The sequence below is a fragment of the Octopus sinensis genome, linkage group LG2, assembly GCF_006345805.1.
Source record: "Octopus sinensis linkage group LG2, ASM634580v1, whole genome shotgun sequence".
NCBI lineage: Eukaryota > Metazoa > Mollusca > Cephalopoda > Octopoda > Octopodidae > Octopus > Octopus sinensis.
In genome coordinates, this window is record NC_042998.1 from 153422356 (window position 1) to 153443961 (window position 21606).

The 21606-nt window shown below is 37.0% G+C and overlaps 1 protein-coding gene across 5 annotated transcripts in view; it reads left to right on the forward strand.

Moving 5' to 3' along the window:
* LOC115232565 (diacylglycerol kinase epsilon) overlaps positions 1 to 21606 on the forward strand; it is a 119534-nt gene that overhangs the window by 49735 nt on the left and 48193 nt on the right. For all 5 annotated transcript variants that reach the window (XM_036500216.1, XM_029802520.2, XM_029802521.2 and 2 more), the window contains 4 exons: positions 2080 to 2223; positions 5190 to 5335; positions 6041 to 6095; positions 14472 to 14588. In XM_036500216.1, the coding sequence (XP_036356109.1) occupies positions 2080 to 2223; positions 5190 to 5335; positions 6041 to 6095; positions 14472 to 14588 (462 nt within the window). The remainder of the gene's footprint in view (positions 1 to 2079; positions 2224 to 5189; positions 5336 to 6040; positions 6096 to 14471; positions 14589 to 21606) is intronic.

A 21606-nucleotide genomic window follows, 5' to 3' on the forward strand; every position in this document is an offset into this window, starting at 1 on the left:
GATTCTGGATTATTTTCTTCCAGTTTTTTACTTAATCTTTGAGAGTATTCAGGTTCATTTTTAGTATTTTTGTTTGTCAGAGCAGTCGACTTTATTTCAGATATTCTCATTTTAAAAATCATCTCTGGCTAATCGTTAAGAAGACGTTGGTGTTGCCTTGGCGGAGGTTTGCACTCTCTAAGTGCTCTTCCTCCTCCTACCCCTCTTCTTCTTCTTCTTCTTCTTCTTCTTCTTCTTCTTCTTCTTCTTCTTCTTCTTCTCATTATTATTATATTATTATTATTATTGCAGTGAGTTGGCAGAACTTTTTGTGTGCTGGATGAAATGCTTAGCAGTATTTTGCCCATCGCTACATTCTAAGTTCAAATTCCACTGAGGTCGACTTTGCCTTTCATCCTTTCAGGGTCAATAAATTAAGTACCAGTGAAACACTGGAGTCGAGATAATCGACTCATTCCCCCACCCAAAACAGCTGCCCTTGTGGCAAAATCTGAAACCATTATCATCATCATTTTTATTATTATTGTTGATGTTATTATTTTTGTTGTTGTTATTATTCTATGTTTGACTTTTGCTTTACATTTGTACAAGTTGACTCCAAGTCTTCTCAAGAGACAACAAGTTGGAAGTTCATGTTGGTTTTATGCCTAGGGTGCCATATATTTGGTTTTGTACTTAGTGTTGTACTAGTGAATGTCTAAAAAACCATACAAAAATTATGTTTGTTTTAAAACTTGACATTACATAGAAAGTATTTTGCGTAGGATATGAGCAGTTCCCATGAGCACTATCTTTTGAATTTCTGCCATTTTGGGGTTTCCTGGTATCTGAGTTAGGTAGCAATCAGCCAATTTTGCTATCATTCCCAGGGCACCTATGACAACAGATATTATTTTAGTCTTATTATTATTATTATTATTATAAGGGCGGTAAGCTGGCAGAATTGTTAGCATACTGGGCAAAATGCTTAGTGGTATTTCGTCCATCTTTCCATTCTGAGTTCAAATTCTGCCAAGATCAACTTTACCTTTTATCCTTTCAGGGTTGATAATATAAGTAGAATTGAACATTGGGGTCAATATAATCGATTATCCCCCCTTCCCCCAAAGTTTCAGGCCTTGTAGAAAGGATTATTATTATTATCATTATGAATTATTATGAAGCTACATTGCCTTGTGGTTATGGTTTTGCACTCATGATTATGAGATTGTGGTTTCAATTCCTAGACTTGGTGGTGTGTTGTGTTCTTGAACAAAACATTTCATCTCATGTTACTCTGCGATCACTTTAACACCTCATGCATGGCACACCGTGCACCTGTTCAGACAACATCAATTTGATGGAGGGAGTGAGCTAATGAACAGCATATACAATTGATCACTATAAACAAATCTTTTGGGCAGGTTGTTCAGCAAAAAAGCTGAACACTCATATGTCATCTTTGATGGGAGAGTCCATCATTTTGAGTTAAGATTCTGCTGAGATTAGCTTTGCCTTTCATCCTTTCAGGGTTGATAAAATAAGTACCAGATGAGCACTGGGATGGATGTAATCAGCTTATCCCTCCACCAAAATTACTGACCTTATGCCAAAATTTGAACCATTATTAATATTGTTATTATTGTTGTTATGGTGGTGGTGGTTAAGGTGGAAAGCTGGTCAGGCATGTCAGGCAAAAGGTGTAGCAGCTTTTCATTCATCTTTACTTTCAGAGTTTAAACTCTACCAATGTTGTCTTTGTCTTTCATCTGTTCAGGGTTAGTACTAATCAAGTACTGAGATCAATGTTATTGACTAGCTCTTGCCTCTCCCTTCAAAAACTACTAGCTCTGGGCCAAAATTTGAAAAGTGATGAGTAGACAGAATCATTAGTATGCCAGACAAAATGCTTAATGGTATTTTGTCTGTGTTTACTTTCTGTGTTCAAATGATGCTGAGGTTGACTTTGCCTTTCATCCTTTTGGGGGTCAATAACATAAGTATCAGATGAGCACTGAGGCTGTAATCAACTTCCCTACTTCCCAGAAATTACTGTCTTTGTGCCAAAATTTGAAACCATTATTGTTGTTGTTGTTGTAGGTCATTGATATTTGTGATATTACACCAGAGCCTGCACTAAAGTGGTGTCACTTGCTCCCCAGTGTCACAATCCGGGTGTTGGTCTGTGGTGGCGATGGCACAATTGGATGGGTCTTAAATGCCATTGAGAGACTTAGTCTACAGGTAAGGCATTTCTTTGACATCTTTCTACAACTTCACCATTTTCCCTGTTGTTCTCACTTATCACACCATTGTCATCATCAACAGCATCATTACCAACTTAATAATCATTACTGCAATTGCTATCATCCCTCATTGTTAGTATTGTTATTATTATTATTATTAAGGTAGTGAGCTGGCAGAATTGTTAGTTTGCTGGGCAAAATGCTTAGTGGCATTTTATCTGTTATGTTCTGAATTCAAATTTTGCTGAGGTCGACTCTACCTTTCAGCTTTCAGAGTCAATAAAATAAGTACCAATTGAGCACTGAGGATAATGTAATTGACTAGCCCCGCCCCCAAATCCAGGCAGGCCTTGTGCCTATAGTAGAAAGGATTATTATTATTATTAATGACAATAATTATAATAATAATAATAATAATAATAATAGTATTATAAGCATGGAGGTAGACAACATGTAAGAAAACTGCACAAATTGATCTGTTTGATCTGGGAAAATGGATCTGTTCCCCAACAGTTCAAAGATTTCAGGCTGAGAGAAATACAGTTGACAGGATTTTTACCCTTCAGCAACAAAAAACACATGAGCAAAATACTGACTTGTACATGGCTTTTGTTGACTTGACCAAGGCCTTTGATACAGTGAATTGTGAGGCACTCTGGAAAATTTTGTCAAAAATTGGTCTTCCTGATAAAATGAAAAAGGTAATAGTTTTTCTGCACAAAGGAATGATGGCAACAGTGATATCTAGCAGTCACTGTTCAGAGGCATGCCACTGGAACCAAACAGGGCTGTGTTTTAGCTCCTGTACTTTTTTCCATATTCTTTTCAGTGATGCTTCTACATGCTTTAGAGATTACCATGAAGGTGTAAAATTCTAGTTTCACACAGAAGGAGGTCTACTAAGTCTAAAAGGGCAAAGTTTTAGATAAAGAAAAAGACCAAGGAAGAAATTCTATGTGACTTTTTGTTTGCTGATGATTCTCTTAGAATTCTCATACATTTGAGGGAATTCAGGAAATAGTAACAAGTTTGTTGTTGCAGCTTGCACATTTGGACTGACTATCAGCATCAAGACTATCAATATCAAGAAGAATAAAATTTTATTCCAACCAAAACATGGGGCAGAATATACTCAAGATTCAAATGTAATGATTGACAATAAGCCACTTAAATGGGTCAAGTCATTTAAATATCTTGGAAGTACAGTAGACTTTTAGGGTACTCTTGATGATAAAATCAGTGTTAGAATATCTAAGGCTACAAATGCTTTTGGATGATTTTCCTATCGTTTGTGGGATGAACATGATGTCAATTTGTAAGCTAAAATAAATGTATATAAATCTTGTATTTTGAGCACACTCTTGTATGGGGCAGAAGCATGGACTCCCTACTACAGACATATAAATAAACTTGAAACCTTTCACATGTGCTGTCTACACAATATCTGCCACAAAAATGGCACAATAAGATATCAAATGTCAAAATCTTAGAAAAATGTGATATCTTCAGTATCGAAAGCATGCTGCTGAGAATTCAGTGCAGATGGGTAGGACATATTTGAGTGAAAAATGACTGCATTCTGAAAATTCTTTTGTATGACCAAGAAGTAGAGGTAGACTGCTGTAAAAGATGACACATCCTAAGATATAAGGATAAGTTGAAGCAATCACTAAGGTTTCTACAGCTTAATTTGACATCTTGTGGAAGTCATTGCCCAAATAAATCTACAATGTGTCATGATGCATCAAAACAATTTGAGACAAAGAAACAAAAATATAAGAATTACATCCTGCTATCAACAGACATATTTGCCCAGGCAAAATCAAAGTCATCAGTGTCCCCATTGTGACTTCATAGCAAAATCCATACCTGGATTCAAATTACATTCACCATCTATCGCAAATAGATGCAGCTTTTTATGTTCTTTTATTTTTAAAGATAGGGTTTTTTGTCTCACAGTTTTCTTTGTTACATCAAAATTTTTTTTAAAATCCTCTCTTTCAAACACCGATACATCGAAATTGAAGGAAATGACCATCATTATTAATATTAGGGTGGCAAGCTGGAAGAATTGTTAGTATGTCAGGCAAAATGCTTAGTGGCATTTTGTCCATCTTCACATTCTGAGTTCAAATTCTGCCGAGGTCAACTTTGCCTTTCATCCATTTTGAGGTTGGTAAAATAAGTACCAATAGGTCACTGGGGTCAATGTAGTCAACTTACCCACTTCCCCTGAAATTACTGGCCTTGTGCCAAAATTTGAACTCATTATTATTATTATGGTAGTGAGCTGGTAGAATTGTTAACATGCTGGACAAAATGCTTAGTGGCATTTCTCCCAACTTTATTTTCAGAGTTCAAATGACCCTGGGGTCAGCTTTGCCTTTCATCCTTTTGTGATCATAAAATAAGTACCAGCTGAGCACTGGGGTCAATATCGACTTATCCCCTTCTCTGAACTTACTGGCCTTGTGCCAAAATATGAAATCATTATAGTCATCATCATCTTCATTGTCACAAATGTTGCCCTGATGACAGTGGAATATCAATGAAATTTTTGTATACTGCAGCTGCATTACCCTCAATATTTTGTTAAAATAAGATTACATTTTTTTGTGTCCAAAAGCTTTGAGTTAGATTTGGTGTTAATATAATGTTAATATGGATGAAAACAAAAAGTTTGGGGCAAGATCAGAGGTCTTAGTGCCATAGGTATAGCACGTTTCAATGTCAAGCAGTCATGTACAGGAATAACAACAACTATGTTCATGTCCATGTAAAGCCATCTTTTATCTCTATACATTTAATCTCTATACATCTCTATACAATTGTATAAAATCTATACAATCTCTATACAATTTTATCTCTATACATTTAACATTTAATCTCTATAAATATGTTAGCTGTCATATTTGGCAATTCTGTTGATGCATAATTCAGGTTTTTTTCTATTTATTTTTTCAGCCTCAACCCCAAATATGTATTTTGCCAATGGGCACTGGAAATGATTTATCCCAAGTTTTAGGTTGGGGAGAAATATTCACTGATCAAATAGAAGTCCCTAAAATTCTTGACAAGATAAACCAAGCTACAGTAGTTGAGTTAGACAGGTAACAAGTTTGACCTTTAACTATTTCACATCCATCTTTATTTTACACTGGTGATACATTTTCTTTTCTATATATACATTTCTATTACACTCATTAGGTTTTGCCCCACTCACTGTAGAAATGCACATTACTTGCTCAACTCAGTTTGCCTGATTAATAAAAGCTTTCATCTTTACATCTTTACTGTAAAAACAATGGCTCCATTAATTTCTTGTTGCAAATATCTAAATATACAAAAACCATCACAACCATATTAACATATGAAGTATATCTGGTTTTAACAAATGGAAACTTAGAAGTTGATTGTTTCTGTCTGTCTGTAACTTTTGTAAACACCCATTTATAAAAGAAGAAATGAATTAGAGGAGTGAAAATATTTGTTTACAGTTTCAGAGATTGCAAGAAGAGATCAGTGATGTGTGTTGTTTCAGCAACATTACTGATTTTCTAAATATCTGGGCATCAACATAATTGCCCCTTCTCTCACTTACACTTCCCATACATATTCTAGATTACATCTCAAAGATAATAATTCACCAGATACAAAAATCTTCACTCCTCAGCTTCTGTGATATTCACTAATCCAGTGATATATCCTATCCAATTTGTATATCCAAATCGATCAAGTGTCCATTGTTGTATATCCAAATTACTGGATAGACCACTTATTTCATTCACTACAAAACTTTTATTTTATATTTTCAGGTGGAATCTTGATATCAACCATTCTGGACACTTTCGACTGCCTTACTACAAAAAGGTTTCTTTTCCTTTTTTCTTCTTGCTTTGTTTCCCTTTTTTCCTATTTGTTTTGGTCTCCTTTTAGTATTTTTGCAAGAGATAAAGGAACTGCATGTATGAGCTTTTGATTGTTTTATATATGATAAGCAATCCTAATCTTGCAGGGTGCCAGTATCACATAAAAAGCACCTGTGTTGATACCATGTAAAAGCACTTGTGTCAGTGTTGTGTAACAGCACCCAGTACTCTCTGTAAAGTGGTTAGCATTAGGAAGGGCATCTAGCCATAGAAACCATAATAAAACAGATATGGAACCTGAGCTGCTCTCCAGCTGACCAGCTCCTTTTAAACTGTTCAACCTATGCCAGCATAGAAAATAGATGTTCAATGATAATGTTCAGTGAGAAAATGTATTGTAGCTTCTATTGAGAAAATGACTGTATGGATGAGATTAGGTGAGTGTTGTTGATAACTTTATTCTAAAACTCATTTTATTTCCTTTAATTAATATGGGTAATTAATACCTTTTATAAAGGCATGAATGACTTCATTTCTGTTATAAACTTCCACATCTTTTGATATAGCCTGATATTTTTGTGGTGATGATAAAAAGGAAATGCAAATTTTTCTAAAATCTGGGAAGATTTTTTAATGAATAATGTTTACATTTGGTTATTTTATAGCGGCTGTCATTGGCTGCTGAAGTGCATGTTATTAAATAGAAAAACGATTAGTACGAATCACCATAAGGCATTTTTGTGTACAAATATGTTGTTTATTCTGTGTTTACATTTTGTGGTGGAAGCATGTAGTATGATACAAAAACATGTGTGTTTACATACAAAGAAAGTTTTGATTTTTGCTTTTGCACTGAAAGAAGTAACATATATTTGTATTATAGTATGTATGTAATGAGAACAATCATTTTGAGAGTGTGTGTGTACTAAAATATCTTCATTTATGAACCTTGTATCTTGAGTCGAGGGGAATAGACATGTAAGTCACACATGGGAGATTGCACATGGAGCCTGGCAGGAACTGAGGCCATTTCTACAGTGTAGCTCAGAACAAGACTAGTGTCTCAGAACAAGGCTACTGTATTAAAGCAAGGCTAGTGTATCAAAGCAAGGCTAGACACCTCATTGATATATCCGTCTGCTGTGCAGGTCGACTCACATATTACTATGTAATATGTAGCTCTGCTACATAGCCTTCAAAAAGACTTGAAAAAGTCGAAAAAAAAGTAGAGATGGCATATGTAAATATGCAGTGCAAAAAGCAGGTAAGAACATAGAATACAAATAGAAGGATGCAATACAACAAAAAATGAGAAACTGAAATGAAAAGTAAAACATGGTAAGGGTAAACAGAATATGAATACAAAGAAATAAGCAAAATTTTCAAGTCGATTAGGTAAAGTTCAAAGGAATACTGGGAATAACAAAACTGTTTTGTTGGTGATACTGTTGAAAAGTCTTTGGTAAGTTCACAAAAAGTTCATTATAGTTCAAATGTATATAGTTTTAGACCAATGTACATAGCGACCACTATGAGTCATAGTGACATGTAGATGGAGGAGGGGTCAGTGGTGGTTGCAGTGGGTTAGCATAATTTTATGTTGTACTGTAAATGTGGGGGTGTATGAGGTGATATTGTATCACTGTCTGTTTATGCCTGCTTAACCCTTTCATTACTATATTTCTGACCAAAATACACCCCTTATGTGTTTCAATTAATTTCTACCATAATCATAAATTTAGTTTGGTTTCATTAAACAACTATAACTTTTTTATTTATCAAAATATTGTGATTTTTGGAAGATAATTTAATGAAATATTTTCAACCAATTCTATACTATAATTTTTGTCACAAAGTGACTCTAATTGCAGGTAGATACAGGTAAATTCAACAAAATATAGAATTATTAAAATTTTGTTCAAACATCGCTATAGAAAATGGGTTATTAGCTAATATTCAATTGGGTATACAACAAAATTTTACGATAGAATTTGTTATTCTGGGTAACTTTCTGATACCCATAATAATATTTATGGCAAAATAGTCTTAATTTCATTTAAGGTTGTGGGAAACCACAAACTATCCTTTCTTTCGCTTTGTTTACATTCAGCGTACCGGTTCGTTTCCGCCGTAATGATTTCAAATAGGCTCGTTCGAAAAAGTAAAAAGAAATAGTCTAAGGCTTTACTCTCATGGGAAAGTCTGTGGCTTGGTCCAGTTTCTTAAGAAAAATCACCGAAAGAAACAGTTTTAAAATTTTCACTCCATTCAGGTGCCAATTCATTTTCTTTATCGCTGTCAGAGCTCTCGGATTCACTGTTTTCACTTTCGGAAAATGAAGCATCAGATTCATTATCAAATACCACATGCTTTTTTTTTCAGTCATAGAGTTAGATTTATGAAGGTCTTCAGTAGAAAATCCTTCGAATTCTGACTCGCTGCTTGATATAATGAAATTCATATCCATTTTTTGTCAGAATTACAAATTTTGAAAACACAATAGGAACAAATTTCGGAAAAAAATCTCCCAAAATTCACGGAATTAAAATTACACTTCGATCGTTGTACAAAACTGTAGATGGACTGTTTACGAAATATAATCACTTGTTTTCACGAATGTACTAAAGAGATTTGCTCTGATATTCTCATTTAAATATGAATAGGTAAATACAGGTGGGTTTGGGCGGTTTGGTCACATTAACCAAAATTTTTTTCGGGTGGCTTTGGGCGGTTTGGTAACGAAAGGGTTAAGCCTGTCTATTGAAACAATTTCCTTTTTACCATTAATGTCAATGGTGTATAGTTTGTCTGTGTGCCACAGGACATGATAGGGTCCTATGTGTGAAGGTGTGAGAGAGGTTTTCACAGCATTGTTTCATAGAAACAAATGGGGCCAAGAATCAATGTCTTTTGGAACTGATTATTTAGTGGTTTGGTGTCATGTTGACATGGGTGGCAGTGTTTGCATGTATTTGTGAAGTCTGTGTGTGTACATAGTGGGGTCTTGTGTGGACAGATCCACTGGGCCAACATCTGGCCTGGCAATGAAAGAGGTGTGCCATAAACAAGTTCTGCTGGGGAATAACTGAGATCCTCTTTTATTGAGGCTCAACAACTAAGAAGATATTCGCTCCAATGCTGCCAATATGGGTAGGCACACAAAGCAGCTTTCATTTGATGGTAGAATTGTTCCACCATACCGTTGGATTGTGGATAGTAACTGGTGGTTCAAATCCGATGTGCACCTATGGTCTGCATGAGCTCATGGAAGAGTTGTGATTCAAACTGTTTTTCATGGTTGGTAGTGACTCCAAACTGTGATATCCATCCTGTACAAAAAGCTTTGACAACAGATTCTGCAGTGATATCTACTAAATAAATAGGTTCTGGCCAACATTGAAATGATCAATGCAGGTGAGCAGGTAGGTATATTCCTGGTTAACTGGCCAATGTCCAACAAGGTCAATGTGTACATGGTTAAAATGTACATCTGGTGTGTTGAATGTGCCAAGGGGTGCATAGATGTGCCTATACACCTTTGACTTCTGACAGAAAAGGCAGGAGCATGACCAAGCAGTAATGTCTTGTCTCATATTTGGCCAAAAGAATCTAGTGGAAATGAGTTCCAACACTATCGGCTCATTCCTCTTTTTCCTATTCTGAAGGAGTGTGTTTAGTGGATATAGGATTTCAGCTGAATGAGGAACAAAGCGCCGATAGAAAGTGAATAGTCCTAAGAAATGTCAGAGCTGATGTAACGAGTTGGGTGGAAGTAACTCTTGCAATGCCTTCACCATGTCAGGCAGTGGCGGTATGCCTTTGGGGCTGAAGACATGGCCTAGGAAGGTCAAAGAAGATGCACCAGAAACACATTTGGTAGGGCTGATCTGCACTTGGTAAGTCTTGAACCACTTGAACAGCTAACGTACATGATGGACATGTTCCTTGGGTAGGTGCTAGCTATCAAAATGTAGTCGATGTACACATAGACGAAGTCTAAGTCTCAGATGACTTCGTCTATGAACCTTTGAAATGTGCTGACTGAATTCTATAAACCAAATTGCATAGTCAGGAATTTGAAGGCACCAAAAGGAGTGGTTACAGCAGTCTTTGGAGCATCGTCTGGGTTCACAGGAATCTGATGGTATACCTTAACCAAGTCTAGTTTGGTGAATATTCTGCAGTTGTGGAGAGATGACGCAAAATCCTGAATGTGAGGTATTGAGTACCTGTCTGGCACTGTGATGGAGTTTAATCTCCTGCAGTCACCAGTGGGCCACTAGTCCCCAGAACGCTTTGGAATCATGTGCAAGGGTGATGCCCAGGGTCTATTAGAGGGGCGGATGATGCCCAACTGGACCATGTGGTTAAATTCCTACTTGGCCACTTTTAGCTTCTCCAAAGAGAGGCGACAAGGGTGAGAAAAAGCTGGAGCACCTTTAGTTTCAATGAAATGGGTGGTGGTGTGAGTTGGAGCAGCAGTAAAAACATTTAGGTTAGTCAGCTTCGGATATGAGTTTAAGAGTGCATAGTATGGGTCGTCCAAGGCAGCAATGAAAAAGACTGGACTAACTGCAGGGTTAGTGGGATAGAAAGTTCTGTGGTCATGTCCCATAAGCACTGAGTGTGCATTTCCACAAACAGGTGGAAGTGGTGCAAAAAGTCTGCACCTAATATTGGGTAAGGGAGATCTATGACTGTAAAAATCCACTTGAAGTCACATCGTAGATCTGAATCCAATGAACGAGATATCTGGCTGAAAGTTTGAATCGGTGAATGGTTCGCTCCCTGTAGAGTCACTGGTAGTAACAGCGGTTTATTCATGAGGAGTTTTAATGGCCATATTTTGCAGGCAGCACCTGTATCTATGAGGCAGTAGGTGTGGGATATGTGGTCTGTTAGGAAAAATGCATGGTTGGCCACTGGCTGCTGCAGAGAATGTGCCGTGCTCAATTCTCTAGTTGGTCATTTTCCTGTCGAGAAAAAGTACAGGGTTGGGTACACTTATGTGCTGAAGCTCCAGACTTGGCATGGTACCAGCATATGAATGAATGAGCAGAGGACAATCAATGGCAAGGTGAGAAGTAGCGATCAAAAGAACGCTGTCTGGGTGAATGTGACTAGGATGTGCGAAGGTTCTGCACTTGTCTCATTAATTCAGCTATCATGTTTAGGATAGCAGCCGAGGCAAGGTCCTTGTCAGTGGAAACTGACACTACTGGTGGGTGTACAGAGGTATCCAGTGATACAGGGGTTGGCTTAGTGGTGTTGCTGGTATACTCTATGATTCTGTTGGTGGTGGAGGCTATTTGCTCGACAGAGTTGTCTCTACCATAGAGGCTAGGACGACTTGGACATTAGAGGGCAACTGGGAAAAAAATAGTTGTTTCAATAAAGCACTATCAGCAGGCACATTTTGGGCCATTTCCTTCATGTGACGCAGAAGTTGCAAGGGTTTACTGTCGCCCAAGTGCTCATCATTGTTTTTAGCCTGATTCGGCTACAAGAACAAAAGTGAATTTTTTTGGGGGGGGGAGCTGTTGACATCCTAGCAACAGATTGTTCTTATATGAAAATATGTTGGTGAAAGTGCAGTGTGTTTGGGGATCACCATTTTATAGTGGCTGTCGTTGGCTGCTGAAGTGCATGTTATTAAATGGAAAAACAGTTAGTATGAATCACCATAAGACATTTTTTTGTGTACAAATATATTGTTTATTCCGTTTTTACATTTTGTGGTGGAAGCATGTAGTATGATACAAAAACATGTGTGTTTACATACAAAGAAAGTTTTGATTTTTGCTTTTGCACTGAAAGAAGTAACATATATTTGTATTACAGTATGTATGCATGTGTGTAATGAGAACAATCATTTTGAGAATGTGTGTGTAATAAAATATCTTTGTTTACAAACCATATCATGTGTCGCATGTGGGAGATTGTGCATGGAGCTGCAGTGAAGGCACGTATCTTTGACCAAAGCCTGGCAGGAACTGAGGCTGTTTCTACGGTGTAGCTCAGAATGAGACTAGTGTCTCAGAACAAGGCTAGTGTATCAAAGCAAGGCTAGATGCCTCATCGATATATTTGTCTGCTGTGCTGGTCGACTCACATATTACTATATGATATGTAGCTCTGCTATAATTTCTTTTTAAATTTTAACCTGAAGAAGAGGGTTAAATGCTTGTGAGAACTCTACAACACTTTTGAGTTTGAGGAAGTTGATGTTCATCTTGAATTTTTCTGGATTGATGTTTAAAGGGAAAATGTGGGTTGTGATGGAGTTTCTGATTCTAAGATTAAAGGTTTAGGGCTGAAACACAAGAATAAGGGAAGAATAAAAATGGCTAAATCAGGGGCTATACTGGTAGTTGACAGCAGTAAGAACCATAAATAAGACTAAGATAAAATAATGTGCACTAGTGTATGGTAGGGATCATTTGTCAGTCAGTTAGATAGCCATTCTTTATTATATGACATGTGCATATGTGTGTACATGTGTGTGAGAGAAGAGAAAGAGACAGAATCTTTATAACCTCTTTTCCCCGAAATTGATGTGACTGATAGTTGAACATGAAAAGGACAGATTAGGGACTCCATGCAGATGATGGTAGGAGGAAAAAGTTGGCTAGAGGTGGTGGGCAGCTGATTACTTCAAAGGAGCAGTGGCTATTGTAATAGTAGTAGAATAAATTTAGTGAAAAGATTGCAGGACCAAAGGCCAGTTAATTAAATGGCCTTCTTTTAGCTACTATGTAAGATATTTATATGTAGTATCATCATCATCATCTTAGATGTGAGTTTTGTAGAGTGTCTGTAACTTGGGATGTAGGTTTGGTAATATGGATTTGTGTGTGTTGTCCAAGAGGAGCTGGAGTATTGAATTGGTTCTTTGATATATGCAGTGATAGTGAATAGAAATCCAGCTGTCATCTCCCTATTGAAGATTGACGAGTAGAGAGAGAATATAATGTGGCATGTTGCCATAATAGAAAAACTGGCTGTATATTGGAATTGTAGATAGAGGTTACATTGTTGTCTCCTCAACAGAATGACATTTTAAAGGTTTTAGTTCTTGAAAGTAGGAGGTTGAGTGAAGAATATATTTCTTGCCTGTGCTGGGTGTTTGTCTGTCTCCAGTCCAGGGATATTTTCAGAGAATCCAGCTCAGCCTTTGGTGTATTTACCTGACATCATATCTACATATCTAACATCAGAACTACCTAATCATATCAATTTTATTCACAAATGCTATACGTGTGTGGTATATGGTATATGGTAGCTTTCATTTTTCAGCCAGCATCACCCTACAGTTTAGGCCTACACATTGAATTACTGTTGCTGCTTGAGGATTTATCTGTGATCACACATTTCAGTCATTAATGTTAAATAGTAACTTGCTCATAGTCATCATCCTCATCATTGTTTAATGTCTGTTTCCATGCTGGCATGGGTTGGACAGTTTGACTGAGGTCTGGAAAGCCAGTGGCTGCACTAGGCTCCAATCTGATCTGGCAATATTTCTACAGCTGGATGCCCTTCCTAACGCCAACTACTCTGAGCGTAGTGACATCGATCATGTTTGGATGGTGCCTTTTATGTGCGACCGGCACAGGATCTGGCATCAACCATGTTCGGATGATACTTTTTACATTCCACTGGCACGGAAGCCAGTCAGAGGGCACTAGCATTGGCCACATTCGGATGGTGCTTTTTATGTGCCACCAGAATGGGAGCCAGTCAGGGGGCACTGGCCACAGCTACAATTTTGGTTTTACTCAACTCAACAGGCATTCTGAAGCATATCATATCACCCAATGCATCAAGAGTACTTTTAAATGGGCCGGATATGCAACACTGACATCGGCCATGGCTGCGATTTTACTTTAGTTGCTGGATCTTCTCAATCACAGCATATCTCCAAAGCTATTGGTCTCCTGGGTATGACTCCTACCTGATTTATGATGCAAGTGACAAGACTATAACCCACACCGCCCGATATTTTAAGCCTGCCCGAACCAGATTGCTGTCTGAATACTGAAGCTTGACCATGAGTGGTTGTAGAAATTGTAACAATAATAATAACAACATCAGTTTTAATTGTTATTGCTGTTGTTAGCGGGTATCCATGATTATACAAACATATTTATGACATTGAAAAATCTGAAGAAGAGCTGTTTGTAGGACTTGTATTCTGAATGGAGAAAATTGTGATCTGTTCTGAAGTAAAATTACTTATTAAAGCTACCATTGTAGATTCATCTTGCTTAGAGCTCCCCCCACCATCACTTCCACCTTTATGTAGATTATTAGGCCACCCATTCACACTGTCTTCTATTCTTCTATGCCTGACTTAATTTTCTCTCCATTATTTCAGAAAAATATATGTTGGAATAATTACTTCTCCATTGGTGTTGATGCTCTTGTTGCTTTGAATTTTCATCGCCAACGAGAATCATGGCCGACCCTTTTATCAAACCGCATCATCAATAAGGTAAATGCCATTACTTCTTTGAATTTCCTGACTTTATATTTGTTTTAATTAGTTTACTATAATGGGAGAATTATATCCCACCCCACAAGACCAATTTGTAGTTACCTTCCATCATTGGAAGATTTTCCATTTACCACTTTTAAACTAAATATTTAAAAAATACATAACTCTGGCAAGCAAACTTTTTGATAGGTTGCTAAATGACAACATATCTAGAATCTGTAATTTCCTGAATGGTGTACTACAAGAATCGGTTCACTTGCCTGCTCATTTTAACTTATTCTTCCACAGCTCACAAAATGATACACATAACCTTATTCTCAGATATCTGTTATCTCCTTCCAGCTTTCCCTTGTCAACATCCTACAAACTTAGATCCAAAGAAATAGACTGAAAGCACAATGACATGGATTTTTTCTTAATATGTTCAGGCAGACTACAAGTAGCACCTAGTCACTCCCCTGTCTCTACACATAAACCAACAAAATAGCCTCTAAATGGCCACACAACATGCTAGCAATAACATTAAACTCCCTCTTTACAAAAATCTATCCTAATCTTCGGCTATACACTACAGTGCTATTCTCAAAAGAGGTAAACTCTCTAACTCTTAATCAATCACCTTCAGATTCAACATCTGATCAGTAAAGGAACCAGTCATTACATTCTCCATCCCCAGTATGGCTTCCATAAAACCAGATTTACTCCTCTTTGTCATTCACGAGTAAACTGTTATCCCCCAGGAAATTTCGTGAAAACAACGTTGTTATGCTTGACTTCAACAAAATTTTTGATAAAAGCAGAAATCATCTGAAAACTGTCTACCTATGTGTTCCAGCCATCTTTCATTTCTAAAATCAGTGACTTTTTGTGGATTACTTTATCACAGTATGTACTAATGAAGTTCTCTGTTACACACAATCTATCATCTTTGGTCTGCCCCAAGGTTCACTTATGTTTCTAATACATTTCCTCCCATACATCAATAACCTCCTTGTCATCATTTCCAATAATAGCAATAAAATTTGTCATTCATTTCTCCCTAACTTTCCCATATGCAACCTAAACATTTCATGCCATCGTTAATTGACTCCATGAATAGAGACCTCACTGACTTTTTTATAACAGTGTCATGTCAACCTTGTTTTCTTCAGCATAAGAAAGACATACTCACTTCCTACATTAAACAACTTCTCTTACAAACATTGTCTTTTTTGTTCAGGGCCAGAAAAGTTCAGGACTATTTACTGACTGTTGCTGCATCATATATTGACATCTTTGATTGAATTCCAAAGAATAGCTATTCAACTAATTGATATGAAGCTGCTCACTCACCAGTATACTTCAAACCCTGCCAGCCCATATTCACTCTGCCCCCCTCCCCTCATTATGACCTCTCTTTTGTTCCACTTACCCCACTTGTATCTCCTCCTCTTGTCGCCCATTGTGTCCCTCACTTTCACCAATCTTGAAATTTGTTATTGCTATATTAATCTTTACATCACTGTATTATCATCATCAGATTTATGAACATAGTTCTCTGCTAACATGGGTTGACTAATTCTACAATACAGCAGCTTCTACCACTTAATACTGAAGTGAATCAAGGACTCCTCCACAGTTGCTTGACATGCAAGAAATTGCAGCCAAATTTCCTTCAAACGTAGTCCTAGATACACTAAGCATGAAAAGAACAGATGGGATAGCTAGTGGTGGAATTCTTGTTATTTTAGATTTGCTTTATCTGAGCTGATGACAGAAGTAACAGATCTCATGTTGGTTCTGTCAACATATGCTGTTTTTAATGCATCTCTCTCTCTCTCTCTCTCTCTCTCATTATATATATATGTGTGTGTGTATATATATATAAATAAAAGCGGTTTTAGTATCAAGAAGATCCAAAAGGCAGGTAAGGCTATGTAAGTGCTACAAAAGGACTGCTGTTAGACTCCTGGTTCAATAATAGGATACGTGAGGAGTCTAATATGGGTCGTGTGTGAGCATATCTCTCTCTATATAAACGGCAGTTTGTCTGTGTGTGTTTCTGTGTGTCTGTTAGGTTGTACCCTCAACCGGACCACGGCTTTCAACCGATTCTGATGAAACTTGACACACACATAGCCCAATGTCATAATTCAAAACTAACGCAGCGAAAATTTTGAAAAGTTCCCCCAGTTCTGAAAAAAATCGATAAATTCGACATGGGGTCGAGAATCAGAAACCCAAACCACAGACCGTCTAGGGGACGCAACTCCACCTTTTTTAACTCTCAAAAAAAATTTACCATCATTTTTTTTCCATTTTTTTGCTATTTTTTGGCTATAACTCTCTAAAAATGCTTTATAATTATTTCCCTTACAAACCTGAGCAACGCCGGGCGATACTGCTAGTGTTAAATAAAATGAGACAACAAAGCCAAGGCAGTGTGAAATTTCTAGGACATTTTATAAAGAGAAAGGTAGTCTTACAGCTGTTTCAGGGATATAAATGATATCCTATCATCAGAGACGATATGAGAGAGTTAAATAGAAGGAATTAGAGTGCAATATAAGAAGTAATTTTGGAAAGGGAGAGATATAGGAAGTATAAAGGGAAATATACGAGGGGCGTTCAATAAGTAATGCCCCTGACCCACTTGCAGTTGTTTGATCTAGCTGAAATTTTGCATGTGCACTTATTTATACCTCTATAGATTAAGCGAATTACAGCTCTGAACTAATTGTGGTTTCTGATTTACAGGTGTTTGAACTGAGTCAAGTGTGAAATAGAACCTGTTGAGTGTCGAACAGTGATCTGGTTTTTGTATTTGAAAGGATGCACACCATGGGAGACTTTTGATGAAATGAAAGTAACTTATGGTGATGATGCCCCATCATATGACCTTGTAAAACGCTGGCATTGTGAATTCAAACATAGTCGGAACTCTGTGGAAACAGCTCCCAGATCTGGTCGCCCCCTTCTGCCGTTGATGAGACGTCTGTCCGTCAAGTTGAGGCTGCCATTTTGGAAGGTCAATGCATAACTATTCGCCAAATAGCCCATAAGGTCAAGATTAGTACCGGGTCTGTGGAAACTATCATTCATGACCATTTGCATATGCAAAAGGTGTCTGCCAGATGGATTTCCAGGTTGCTCACACCTTTCCAGAAGCAAGAACGCGTTGAGTGCTCGAGGATGAATTTGGAGATGTGCCAAGAAGATGAGTCAAAATTTTTCAAAAGACTGATCACACAGGATAAAACCTGGGTCCATCACTATGATCCATAGACCAAAGCCCAGTCAATGCAGTGAAAGCACCGTGACTCACCTCCTCCAAAGAAGGCAAATGTGCAGGCCTCCGCTGACAAGGTTATGCTCACAGTCTTCTGGGACCAGGACGGAGTAGTGATGACAGATTTCCTGGCAAAGGGTACCACAATTACAGGAGCCTATTATGCTTCACTTTTGATGAAATTAAGAGAAGCTATCAAAATCAAGAGGCGGGGCAAGATCAGCAAAGGCATCCTCCTCCTGCAGGACCACGCTCTGGTCCACAACTCGCGTGTCGCCAGATCAGAAGCACAGGTGTGCAGCTATGAACTCCTCCCCTTGCACCCTCTGATTTTCACCTCTTCCCAGCCATGAAGTTGATTTTGAAAGGAAAGCGTTTCCCAGATGATGCAGCCTTGATTTCTGAAGTCACCTCGTGGTTGGAGGACCAAGCTGGGGTCTTCTACAAAAACGGTCTCCAGAGCTGTATCAAACGACGGGAGAAATGCATAACTCTTGGTAGTTCCTATGTAGGAAAAGACTAACAACTGTGCCAATTGTCGTTGCTCTACTGCTATGGGAAGTGGGTCAGGGGCATTACTTATTGAACGCCCCTCGTAAGAATAAAAATATATGTTGGATGTTAAACTTGCAGTTCCATTATCCAAGAAATGTGTTGTGTAGAATGGGTAAAAAGGTTTCTTGTCTATGGTATGTAAGTTCCGATAGTAGTTCATGTTTTGTTATTACAAAATGGATAGTATGCCGGTGTTAATTCCATGTGGTGTTCATTCAAAGGGATCTTGTAGTGTAAATGAAATTTTGAGAATAGAATAGATAAGTATTTTAGAAAGAAGAAAATTGGTATTGGTCTAAAGGATTGGAGGAGGAAAGAGGAAGAGAAAATGAACAAGGAGTGCTAGATGGTGGTCAGGATATTGTTGGAGGGTGGGAGGAGAGCTATCAGTAGATAAAAGGAATGAGAGGAGGGATAGAAGGAAGAAATAAGAATGTAAGGAAGGAATATGTGTGAGAAGTGGGAGGTGGGGCAATATGTTTGACAGGCATTAAGCTAGAGGAATAGATAAAGAATGTGGTATGGAGGGGAGTACTAAAAGTGAGTAGGAAACCTAAAAAAGGAAGGGAAGAATAAGAAAATATAATGGTCAAGTTTCTAAAAATAGATGTAGGCATTTATATGAGGTCAAAGATTGTACTAGCTTAAGTGATAGTGGGGACTGATAAATCAGTGAGAGGAAGAAAAATATGTATATAGAAGTGCACATGCACACATATAAATGTGTATATGCAGTACTATATAGGACCACATACACATATAACTTCCATTACATTTAGCTTCCATTAACTTGAGTCCATTAACCCAAAAATTTCATAAAAACCGGTAAATGTTTAAAACTTTCTATTGCTTTCATATTTTCTTAGCATATTTAATATTGTACCTGTCATTCTTTCAACCCCGATATAATGTCACTTATTATTATAATATATTAAACATTGCATACATTCCTTTGATATTCTAGCATTTGCATAACCAAATTATATTTTCAATATTGTAAGATACAATTTGTTAATTAGATACATGTTTTGTAATAATTTCAAATATTTATATTGTTTAAGATTTTAGGTGATAGCATCTCAGAAACTTCAATCTGTTGATATCATTGAGGTTGAAACTGCCAGTGTCGCTATAAAATCAGTAAAGAATCCACTGACAAAATTTCAAATCTGTATGTAAAAAAATTTACAAAGTTACAAGTAAATATTGTGGACACCCCTATTGAACCTGAATAATTCAAAATAACGTGAACAAATAAGCCTTACATTTGACAGATTAATATGAACATTAAATCGTTTTTAGGTGTTTTTTTTCCTTACACACACACACACACACATAACATGGCCTCATTTGGTTGGGACTACACGTGTGTTACTTTGACATCATCATTCCATAAAATTTGTTTATGTGAAGAAAAATATTGAAAAATATCAATAGATGTGTGAGTAAGAAAGAAAATAGGAGGGAGGTTTGGGGATGTGCTAGAACCAACAGCCAAATCTCCCTTAAATCACACATTTTCCCCTGAAATCATTAACAGTTTTTATAAAACCAAAAATGTTTCTCTCATGGGTTTTAAGTGTATAGCAGAAAAAAAATAGCCAAAATCATTTCAGACTGGAGTGGTAAGGGGGTCGTGAGAGTGAAAAAAAAATTTCTTAGTGTTTTCTTTTTTTTTTGTGAAAAGATGCTTCCCATCATTCTGAAGATTTTGGTGTAAAACATTGGAAAGAATCCCTGTCAAAACAGAAATTCCAACTTATGTGGGCTGTCTGATGCAAAACTCCATTTTTCAGAAATACTTCCCACATGCCCCCTTCCAAAAATTTTGCCTACAAATTTCTTTGTAATCATAATGTATTTGTATAAAATTTCATTAAAACATACCTATTTTCCAGAAAGTAATGAGGGGGAAAATGTTGGGTCCTGTGAATTTTCCGAAACTCCTCTCCCCAACCCCTTGGAAAACTTTTCCAATAAATTTTTACATACACTCAATCTGCAAGATATAAGTGATTATTTGGTGGAAGTTTTGTTAAAATGTATCCATTTTTCTGGAAGTTATGAAGCAACAAAGTTGGTGGTGTATTAAACTGTAATTATTCCTTTTTTTTCAATAAAATTTAACATTAATGGATTAACATTAGCTTCTGTTATATTTTCAAAAAATTAACAGGTTAACAAAGTTACTTTTTCGATTAACGGTGCCCAACTCTGCATATATACTGGACTTATTACCCAGCATTGCCCGGTAAAGTATTCATGGAATTGTTTGTCAGTTTGTCAGAGGGTAGATTGGTTTATGTTATTAACATTATTATTATTGTTGTTGTTATTATTATTTCTTTTGCTGTTATTTTTTATCCTATCTAGAGTACGAGTATTCTGGATCATGTTAGTAGGATTGGTTGGGTTTTCATTAAGGTGTAAAGTATTGGGTTTGATATTGGAGCTATGTATGTGTTGGGCGCTCATGTATTCAGAGTTATTTCAGTGTATATTTTGATAATAGAGAAAGTTTTCGTCTATTAGAAGCTGTTACAACAGACTCAAAGTTGGGCAGGAAAGAGTGGGCTAGCTTTAAAGTAGATCATTTAAAGACAGTAATTATGTTGATGAGGGAAGTTGGAGTCTAATATATTAAAAAAGGATTTGACTAAGTTCTTAATATTCAATGAGAAGAGGGGTGTATACCATAGAATAGAGCGTCCACTTCTTTTTTTGTTTGCTTGTGGGTAGTCTGACCTGTATTTTAGAAATTGGAGTGAGGTTATATAGCCCGTTATTATTAGCTGTTTTAGCTTTTGACCTAGTGTTATAGGTGTGCATGTGGGGTCTAAGCTGTCTTAATCTATGTTCTGGTATAGTGCGTGTATGGTCTGTTATGATGGTTAGCATGTCATGGTGATATGACTTGAGATATATATTGCTTGAGCTTAGTATTAGAGATGTATTTTATTTACTGGGGGAAGCTACTGGAAGCAAGCGCCTGGTTGTAGTAAGGTGCATGGTTATTGAATATTTCTTCAGTGATTGAGTGGTCAGATATATGAATCAAAATATCCTTTGGGGAGTATTGAGAGGTTTCTAAGTTTAAAGTAATGTCTAAAAAATTAGCAGTTTTATGCGAATTCTCAAAAGTAATGGATAGGTTAAGGTTGGAGAAGAATTTGTGTAGATTTTTCCTAATTC